The sequence below is a fragment of the Nanorana parkeri genome, unplaced genomic scaffold, assembly GCF_000935625.1.
Source record: "Nanorana parkeri isolate BGI_ZX_2015 unplaced genomic scaffold, ASM93562v1 scaffold771, whole genome shotgun sequence".
Lineage (NCBI taxonomy): Eukaryota > Metazoa > Chordata > Amphibia > Anura > Dicroglossidae > Nanorana > Nanorana parkeri.
Window position 1 is genome coordinate 707,076 of NW_017307039.1, and position 9,263 is coordinate 716,338.

Here is a 9,263-nt window from a genome sequence, read left to right on the forward strand (position 1 = left end):
ATCTCTAAGGAGCCTCATGAGTACACCTTTAGCAACCTCCTGTATGTAAGCCCTGCATTCTTGAACTGACTTAACTTTGAAGAAAACATAAAGCATTATTGTAGCTGCTGATTACTCGTTATATGTATAAAAATTTAAAGGAGGAGTTGTGCTGCCTGTTTCTGTTGGATCGCTGCTACATGGTTAGCCCCATCCACGTAATGCTAGGTCGAACCTGTGAAGACCTGACCCCTGGAGACCCTTAGATATATAAAAAGCTAGTGAGTGCATGAATCTTTCACTTTTACCATGAATAAAGTGTCAGTGTCGCAGTGCATTTTTTTGTCTATGATGTCTATAATGTTATTTTTTTAATTGACTGTAACCACAGAAATAAGTTTTTCATTTTTGATAAAACAAAATGAGACATTGAGCCCACCAGTAGTGCTTTTTCCCTTATAAAAATTTAACCAAAATTGTGTTACTTGTGACCCGTTTTAACTAAGAGACAAACTAAGAGACAAACTCTCCCTACCTAAAAAATTAACGCTATAAAAAACAAAAATATTTTATAGTGCAAATGCACATCCACAGTTTCTCAGGATATTTGAGTTCCAAAACCATATACTGCAAGTGATAACAACATGGGTTCTATTTATAAACAATGCCAAAAAGAATGTTTTTACAGTATATTTTTTCACCAGTTTGAATGTAGTGTGTTGTGATAATACATCAATACTTATTTCCTATGCTCCATAGCTCCATCTAGCGGCCATTATGTATTATTACAAAACACTACATTTGAAATGAGACAAAAATATATTAAGAACAATTATTTTTGGCATTGTTTGCCAAAAATGAATGTTCACAGATATTCACAAGGTAAAGGACCCTGCAAATTGTTTATAAATAGACCCCATGGTATTATCACTTGCAATATATGGTTTTGGAACTCAAATATCCTGAGAATGCACTATTTGTGTATGTGCCATATGGGATATTTTGTTTTTTGATGGCAGTAATTTTTTAGGTAGGCAAAGTTTGTCTCTTAGTTAAATGTGTCACAGGTAACACAATTATATTGCATGTGAAGTGAAAGCACTACAAAATGCTGGAACCTTATGTCACAAGAGCTACCTGAAACCACACCTAGACCGGAGAACAATGCAGTGAGTTTTTTTTATTCTTTCTATAATGATGTCTCATCTGTTCCAAATAAAAACGAACTGCATACTACCAGGGGAGTGGCAACGTATTTCTATTTAAAAGGGTTGCTTGTGCAGCTCAGAGCACTTGATCTGCAGGATAAGCAAACAAGGTAACGTACTTTTTATCTTCATTATAATGACAAATATTGGCTGTTCGGGACCAGCTCTTCAGGTCCTCTCTGTTTAGGATCAGAGCTCTGTATATTTTATGATAGTTAGCTTTGTAGAAAATCCTACATGAGCTTGAAAAATGATTATCCAATTATTATTTTCTCAGATAGGAGGTTTGGCAGCAGTAGTGTGATGTTCCAAATGCAAAGAGGCTGTTCACATTACAAGGGAATTTTCCATTAGGTTAGTGAATGAGGTGCAGCTCTACTGACTTCTATTATCCAATCATTTGCAAGCAAAATACTGTTGTTGTTTTTTTTTCTATTTTCCTTCCACGTGATTGAGTATTCTTTGCAAAGTGGATTGGCATCATCTTAAGGACCAGCTCACACCAATTGTGGTTGCTGCTGGAAGCAGCGGTTGCTGCTGGAACGCACTGTAATCACACACTAAACTCCCCCATTCGTTCTGGGACGGGAGGGGGCGTGGCGGTGGATTGAAGTCAATGGCACCGAAGCCCGCAGTGAGATCAGACGCATGGCAAAACATTGCCTGCGTTCCGGTCCAATGCAAACACAAAAAAATGCAGCTCTGAATCGCACCTCAATTGGTGTGAACTGGCTCTGAAAGGAATACCAGATGAAATGCAAAACAGTATTTTCCCTTGCACATGATTGGATTATGGAAGAGCTTCACCTCATTCACTAAGCTGAGGGAAAATACCCCTGCAAAGTGAACAGCCTATTTGCATTTTGTAAATCAACCCTAAGGAGTCTATTTAAAAAAGGGCAAAATCAATATGTTGCTGTTTTTTCACTTTCACATATTTCCCATATATTTAAAAAATGGTGGGGGGAAAAATCAGCAAAATCGATTTTGAAGATAGATTTTCCCTTTTTATATCAGCTTTCTACAGATTTGTTTTCTTTAAAAAATATTTGTGAAAGTTGAGGCTGCGCTCAAATTAGAGCAATCCGCTACATTTAAATTTCCTATACTCATCTGCACCATTTAAGGGAGTTAGTGCCATGCAAATGACAGCTGGGGACAACTTTGATAAATGAATCCCTTGCAGTGGATCTTTCAGGCATTTTATAAATCTGCATTTCTGAAATTCCTGACATGTCGCAATATACAGCAACAGCATCATTTGAAAAATGCTGCACATTTAGCATTACAATGCAGTTGTTGAGACCCTACTTAGGCTGAGAGTCTGCTGCAAGTAGGAGGACATTTTTATGAATCTACTTCCCCCCATGATCAGACTGTAATATTATAATTTTGCAGCAGGGGAGAGGGGCTGCAGTAAGGGGCTGATCTGTTTTAGACATTTTTAACGCAGCCAGGAATTGCACAGTCACAACGTTTTACATGACGGGTTCATTTCGGAGTCAGCATCTCAGTCCAGGAAGTAGATGCTGGCCCTGGAAGACCCCTTAACAAAGATTCTAGAAATAAAATCGCATTGTCTGGAGTGTGATCTTCACAAGGGGTAATAAATATCTACAAGTGACATATTACTTAGCAAGCTAGAAACAATTGGGAGGAATTAATAAAAAGTGAGACAATCTCATCTCGTGCTATAGCCCATAGCAACCAATCAGCCGCTATCTTCCATTTCCTCCACACAGCTTAGAAAATGAAAATGTAAAAGCTGAGTGGTTGCGCTTCAGCTGAGACAAAGTTGCAACAAAGTTTGTCTCAGACACTTTCTATTAAAAAATAGAAAAGAGACTTTCTCTAGAGCTTTTCACAATGACATTTTCACTATAACATTTCACAACTTTTCATGTCCACATTTTCAGTGGAAGAAAATTAGTTGTAATATTTAGTGAACTGTTGCAAAACATAAAATCTATTACTTTGGTGACAAACAGGCCCATCACAGCCAAGGTCAACTATATGTAAGAATATTTAATTGATTTCCAATAATACATGTTAAAGGAAATCTTCAGTCAGTAGCTCAGAAAGTAGTGAAGCCAAAAACAACCAGGAAAATAGCATTTTTAACAGCAGCCCACATATTACTCTCAGTAGAGGATTCCTTAAACTACTTACAGTTTTCAGATTTATTAAAAACATTTTTAAATCTCTTTTTTACATAAATTAACTTGTAGATTGTTTTTTTTTATTATAAAGAGCTTCTGAAAAAGGAATTGCACTGTAATATGTGATAATATTAACCATGTAATTAGAGACAGTGGAGTTGCATAATCATAAGACTGCACATCCATAGCAACACCACGTTAGTGTCATTAAAATTCCACAAATGTAGCCGGTTACGTGACTAATGAAGAAGAGTGAAGGAAAAGGACCTGTCATGTCTTAACCCCTATTTGCATTTAGTAAATCAACCCCCAGTGTCACTTCACTCCATAAGAGATATGTTGTTCAGTCATGGTCGTGGCTTAGAAGGACTTTCGGCCGGCTGCTGGTCAAAGGCGTTTACAAATGTGTTCTCTAAGCAATAATTGTAGGTGTGACTCTTAAATATTGTTGTGAGTGGGAGGAAGTCTTTCTAATTAATGGTATGAGATGTAAATATAGTCTTCCTGCAGAACATTCCTAACTAAATATAACTCCGGTGAACAGTTGCCTAAGTTCAGGTGGATCTACAGGAAGGTGCTCAATGGCTTTATAATTTGCATGAAAACTGTCATTGTCAGTGTTTGTATATCATTTGCTAGTGATTTGTATAGCTATTAAATGTGTCTCCAGGAGACCAGTTTATTACACACAAACTAGCCATAAGCACTGTATGAGAACGCATTAGAAGTTTTATTATAGGGCCCTAGCAGACAAAACATGAGACCTACGATGTGTGTATTTCTTTTATCAATAACTGAGAAAGATCTAAAAATTGCTTGTTCCCAGAACACAAAACATTCAACTGAATGGCAAACATTGAATGGGGAAATCTTGCAGAATAGTTTATGATCTTATGAACAACCATCCATACCTAAGCAGGTGGAGATATTTCTTTTTATTTTCACTACCTGAAAGTGAGGCAGTGGAATATAGTGTACCACTTCTCATAAAAAGCAATATTTATGCTACAGCCTTCAAATGGAAAGATATACATGTGCAATTCATGCAAATATCAAAATATAACTCTTCCCCTCTCTAAAAAGTAACTTATTATTTTATTTTTACTAGCGCGTTTTATGCTTTACAGATTTAGACTCTGTGGGGTTGATTTACTAAAGGGAAAAAGGCTGTTCACTTTGCAACTTTGCAAGGGAATTTTACCCTTAGCTTAGTGAATGAGGTGAAATTTCACTTTGCAAAGAGTAACCGATGACTTGCTAGGAAACCCCCCCAAAAAATACAAAAAAAACCCAGTATTGTTGCTTGCACATGATTGGATGATGGAAGTCAGCAGAGACTCACTTATTCACTCACTTATTCACAATTCCCTTGCAAAGTGAGCAGCCTATTTGCCTTTAGTAAATCAACCCCAGTTACTCACATGCATGTACAGTCGGAAATAAATTGAAAGTTTTTATGCAGTGATTATATTTCCCCCACTCATTATATGAAATCAGACAACCACCAACCTATTTGGAGATGCTATCTTCTAACCTAAATAGCATTCAGAAACAATAAGATTTTTTTAAAAAATGTACTTTTCTGAGGTGCAATAACCCATAGTAATCCATAGAAAATATTTTGCATTTGTTGGACTTAAGCATAGTGAATAAAGTAAAGCATAGTGAATGAAGTAATAAATTAGTAATTTAGTATTACTAATGATTTTTTTAATCTTTCTTCCCCAGATTTGACAGACATAAAAAATGGATATATGTGCTGCAAACAATCATTTTGCAGTTGATGCTTTCCAAGAAATAAGTAGGAATGCAGTAGGTCAAAATGCGGTATTCTCACCGCTGAGTATATTTAGTATACTTTCAATGGTGCTTATGGGAACTGGGGGTAGCACAGCTGCACAGATAAGAAAGGTAAGTTCAAACATTTGTATATATGTATAAAATTATAATGCAAAACATTGGTTCACCCCCCTCTTTGGGTCCTCTTGGAAATCCCCTATGTTCATCCCTACTCCCTTTCATCCATTCCTTGCATCCAACAACTTGCACACGTCTCGCCCTTTTCTTGGCATATACTGAAAGAATGAGATTAAGTCAAATTCTTTAGCTTCCTCATCTCCCCACATCTTCCTCTTACCACACTACAAGGGAACCCTGTTTTCCCCTCATGGTGGACTACTCATGGCTATACTACCCTTCCTGCTTCCTGTGCGATTCTAAATTGTTCTCTTTCCAGGTCCCAACCCCCTCCTAGGGAACTATTTCGATACATTCAAATTAGACATTGGAGTTCAATTCCTGACTTCCCGTGTGGACATTTCTACCCCTTACCTCTTTAGAATGCATTTGTTTTAAATGGTTTGTTCCCCGAAACTCATCTCGTTGCTATAGTCGCAATGAAATTATCTCTCTTGCCTCGCAACTCACAAATTTGTTGTCAGATGGTATCACGACCTGAATCATACTAAACCTCTGAAAGACTAGACTGAAATTTAGGACATGGTTTCCAAGTGTTCTCGCAATATCGCGACTCAGGAATCTGCTTACAAGATAGTATTTGGCCCTTACTAGAATTAATCCTCTTCAGCCTATATATCCCAGCACTTGCTTCAGGGGTTGCTTTGTAGTGGGCGATGTTATGCACACTTGGCGGACCTGTCCCTTTTGCAATCCACTTTTGGACAAAAATATATAGGCTTATTTCCACCTTGCTTCGAGTACCCGTTCCAAGAGACCACTGGTAATCTGTGCCTGATTGTATGATCCCACAATTACACTGCTCCCAACAACAATTGGTGAATTTTACATTCCTGGTGGCTAAACAAACCACAGCTCATTCATGGAAAAAAAAAAAACTATTCCTTATAGAGAATTTCAACATTAAGGGATTTTTTTGAATGAACATCTGACTAGCATTCTCAATTATATCCACAAGACGTTTAAGAAGGTTTGGGGACCATAGTCTTCTGTTGCCTTTCCTAATTTGGACCCAGTGACACACAATTTTTTAGAGTGGCTCGGCCCCTTTTTCCATGCTCCTTTTACCTTTTCCATCTCTATTCTTCCTTCTTCTCCATTTCCTTTTCTTGTCTCCTGTCTTTCCCTTTCTCGCTCCGCTTATATTTCTATCTATGAAACTTTAGCACTTACTCTGCACCATCTTACTGTTCTAACTTTCATCTACTTGCTTGTTTGATTTTTTGATGACTCTTAGTATTTCTTGCGATGTTGTCCCCTGCTGTTATTTATCTTTATCTTTGACTCAAAAACGTAATAAATACATTAAAATGGAAATTTATAATGTAAAACAAACCTGCATTTCTGGAAACTTATATGGAGTTATAATATTATGCATTAATATAGCATTATGTGGCAGTAATAAGTGGTAGTTATAAGTGGTAATAATTGTGCTTGTACAAATTTTAAGTACAAACTTTATAAAAAGGACAGTATGTGTTTCTAAATGCTCATAATACAAATATTTGTGAGAAATAACATTGGGGGATATCAATTCATGGAGTTGTTTAATTTGCTTTAGGGATCGAGAAGATTTTTAAAAAAGTAAATTGGACCATACTTTATAAGTGATTTTGCTTTTTTCCAGATCAACTATGAGACAAGTATCTATTTTTCAGCTTGAATAATTTATGTAATTGGTTAAATTGTTGTAGTTTATGGGGCTAAAAATACCAATTTCAGCGGGCAATATCAGGTTGCCATGTTCCTCTTAACTGAAAAACCATACAGAATCCTCATACAAACACAAAGCTTTGTACACTAGATACATAGTTACATCAGTACTTAGTTAGTCAAGTTCAACTAATAGAAAAATGTATAAATAAAATTAAACCCTGTATCCACAAAACCATAAACCCACTGCTGATACAGAGGGAGGTGAAAAAGCCTTACAAAGCATGGTCCAATTTACTCCAACAGGGAAAACATTCCTTTCCAATCCCTTAAAGCTATTGGATATCTAGATCAACAATCTATGTTAATACTTACCATTAATAGATCCTGAGGAAGGTCATTGCATATTTTCACAGGTCTTACTGTAACGGATGTTTTCTGTTTGCGGAGGTCAAACCTCTTTTTCCTCCAGATGCAGATTGCACCAGGTTAACTACATAGGCCAATTATGTATTTATACAAGGTAATCTCATCACCTCCTAAATGCCTCTTCTCATGGGAGGATAAAGTCAGTTCAGCTGATTTCTCCTCACAGATAAGCTCCTCTTATCAGTTTAGTTGCCCTTTTCTGTGCTTTCTCCAGTTCAGCAACATCCTTTTTGTGAACTGGCACCCACAACTGAACTGCATATTCCAGAAGAGATCTTACTAATGCTTTGTACAGGGGCAGGATCTCTCTGGAGTCTGATCCTTTTTTAATAGAAGAAAGTATTTTGCTTGCTTTAGAAACTGCAGCTTGACATTGCATAATGTTCTTAAAGGAGAACTATGGGGTCAGTGTTTTTCCCCATAGTTCTCCTTAGGGTAACGGGAGAACACAAACTAGCGTCCTCCCGTTACCCTAAGCTCAGTATACCGCGAGCTACAGCTCGCGGTATACTGAGACGCCGGAGCGGATCCCGACGTAGATGACGGGATCCGCCCAGCTGCGTGAGTGACAGCTGGCTCTGCCTATCTAGAGGCAGAGCCAGCTGTACCCGCCCCCTCCCCGTCCGTTCCGCCAGTCAGCGCTGGCAGATCGGAGCGGGGAGAGGGGAATCCAGCCCCTCCCCCTGTCACGGCAGAGAGCCGTGACAGGATCGAGAGGCGAGTGAACCCGATATGCGTTCGCTCACCTCCTGATCTACTGAGCCGACCTGTGACAGTCTCATTGTCACAGGTCGGCTAGAACTATGAGGTGAGTGAAAAGCACTCACCTCATAGTTCTCCTTTAAGTATCATATTGCCATGCTGTTAAGCATTATACTACTGTTTGAAGAAACGTCAGTCCATAATAACAATATATTTATTCATTTTGCAAGGCAATACACTTCAAAGATGTTAAAGATGTCCATGTGGAATACAAGAATCTTTGGGAGATGTTAGAGAAAAAAAGTGATGGACACATATTAATTAATGCCAACAGATTATTTGGACAAAAGTCCTTTGAATTATTTCTGGTAAGAAATCTTCTTATTTCTCTTCTCTGGGCAGCTGTTTCTCAAGTTATGTGATCTCAGAATGTTTTTGAGCTGATAGCCAATCTTTTTTATTTATGTGTATGTATCCTAACAGGGTTATTCACAGAAGGGTGAAGAGTTTGGAGAAGACAGGAGAAGTGAACAATCTAGGACAACATAGCTGAACTGGAAAGTGAGCTGAATTGGAGAATTTTTCCAAATCAGCTACATTGTCCTAGTTTGTTCACTTCTCCTGCCTTCTCCAAACGCTTCCCCCTTTTTGTGAATAGCCCTGTAAATGTTTACATTAAAACACAACATGAATGAACAGTATTCAATTCAAAAGTATTCACAGTAATTAAGAATTAATGAATTAATTCTCTGTATTTCTGAAATTAATTAAAGGATAACTAAATACAATAAAAAAGTAATGTATTGCAAGTTACCATTCCCTAGATGTGGTGGCTGCATTAGTTTTTGTCTTTCAAGCTAAGAGGATTTTCAGAAGTTACAGCAATTGACTAAAATAGGGTGTCCTAGTAATTTAACAATATTAAATTACTAGGACAATTATTGCATATCTGATTTGGGTTTTGATATACTTTAACACTCTAATCCAAACTTTAAATTGTTGTCCAAGGCTGTAAGAAATCCAAATGGTAGTTATATTGAATGACCAGCTTAAATTCTAAGGGCAAATTAGATCTTGTTCAATGGACTTGCTCTGCTACTTCCTGTTTTTTTAATGATGAACTCCAGGCAGATATAAAAGACACATATATATATAT

General features: G+C 37.4%; 1 protein-coding gene across 1 annotated transcript in view; it reads left to right on the forward strand.

Annotated features, from left to right (window-relative positions):
- Positions 1-5,078: 5,078 nt before the first annotated feature.
- LOC108793667 (serpin B8-like) overlaps positions 5,079-9,263 on the forward strand; it is an 18,669-nt gene continuing 14,484 nt past the window's right edge. Inside the window, exons 1-2 of the mRNA XM_018564674.1 lie at positions 5,079-5,257; positions 8,338-8,475. Coding sequence (XP_018420176.1) covers positions 5,093-5,257; positions 8,338-8,475 — 303 coding nt within the window. The 5' untranslated portion in view covers positions 5,079-5,092. The remainder of the gene's footprint in view (positions 5,258-8,337; positions 8,476-9,263) is intronic.